Source organism: Aplysia californica, unplaced genomic scaffold (assembly GCF_000002075.1).
Source record: "Aplysia californica isolate F4 #8 unplaced genomic scaffold, AplCal3.0 scaffold00187, whole genome shotgun sequence".
NCBI classification, from domain to species: Eukaryota; Metazoa; Mollusca; class Gastropoda; order Aplysiida; family Aplysiidae; genus Aplysia; species Aplysia californica.
In genome coordinates, this window is record NW_004797457.1 from 854,839 (window position 1) to 856,223 (window position 1,385).

General features: G+C 45.6%; 1 protein-coding gene across 1 annotated transcript in view; it reads left to right on the forward strand.

The window, feature by feature from the left end:
• Positions 1-966: 966 nt before the first annotated feature.
• Positions 967-1,385, forward strand: part of LOC101857570 (beta-1,4-N-acetylgalactosaminyltransferase bre-4) — a 13,240-nt gene continuing 12,821 nt past the window's right edge. The window contains exon 1 of the mRNA XM_005098602.3: positions 967-1,100. Within this exon, the coding sequence (XP_005098659.1) occupies positions 1,099-1,100 (2 nt within the window). The 5' untranslated portion in view covers positions 967-1,098. The remainder of the gene's footprint in view (positions 1,101-1,385) is intronic.

A 1,385-nucleotide genomic window follows, 5' to 3' on the forward strand; every position in this document is an offset into this window, starting at 1 on the left:
GGGTTTTGAAAAACCAAACAAACAACTATAATTTACGAGCAGCACCTCAGTGGAAAAACCGAACACGATGATGATTATAAATAACAATACAGGATGCAGAATAAAGATCTAAACACAAGACAAACCTAGACACCCACTTCCTGGAAACTTGTCTCGGCGCTGCTTTAGCCTCATTGAGCAATTCTTGCTGACAAAATACGACAACATTCATGGCCAGGGGACCGTGGTAGAAAAGGGAATAGGGGAGATATTTTATTAAGTTGTAACATGTTGAAGAGATATATAGAACACCTCGAGTTGCTTTTCAAAGATCCGCGGGCTGTATAAAGAAAACTTGAGTAGACAGTCTCTTGGGAGACATTTCTAGAGGGACTGCACTCGATAATACAATCCTCACGTCACGCATGGCGCCCAATCCCCCCTCCCCCCCTCCACCCGTCACGTTTCGCACCCCGCCCAGCCTCTTTCCAATCTCCGATTACTTCCTTGATGTGAGCTCACAGCTCTTCCCCAGTTTTTGGAAACAACAGCAGCAACAACAACAGCAGCAGCAATAGCAATAACAACAACAACAACAACAACACATAATTTTAACACATACTTACACACATACAGGTACACCCAAATGCATACACAAGTGCACTTTCTCTCTCTCTCTCTCTCTCTCTCTCTCTCTCTCTCTCTCTCTCTCTCTCTCTCTCTCTCTCTCTGTGCGTTTGTGTGTGTGTGTGCGTTTGTGTGTGTGTGTTTATTTGTCAGTGTGTGTATACGCTCGCGCGTGCGTATGGCTATAGCGTAGAGAAAAAACAACAACACGTGTTCTTCTCTTCCAAGTTAGCCTTGGCCTCGCGGGGAAGCCAGAAACAGGTCTCTATTTTTAGCACCAATCTGCGGGACAGGGCAAAGAATTTCGCGTTCGCTCTCTCTCTCTCCCCCTCGCTCTCTCACTCACGCCGAAAAGTTCGTTTGAAACTGTACATACGCTCCTGTAGGAATCAACACGCCACCGAGCAAAGGTACCCCCCAGTAGCAGAAATCCTGCACTGTGTATTTTTCAATGGGAAGATACACGACCACAAGCACAAGGTCAAGTGGACGATGTAAGGCTGTCATTCGAGCTTTTTATGCTTGATATTCCCGCATTTTCTTTAGAAGATACAGTAACTGAATAGTTCCTAAGGTTTCTACCCCTCGTTCAGATTGGGAGTAGGTCTTTGTTTAGAAGAAGGCGCCGTGAGTAAGGAGGACGATATGGGAGCTTTGTAAACATAACATAAGTCGTAGGGATGCGACTCCGGCTTTCATTGTTGTTTTTATTTATTGTTGTTTTTATTTATTCTTGTGTGTGTCTCTCTTTGTGTGTGAGGGGGGGGGGGGGGGGGGGG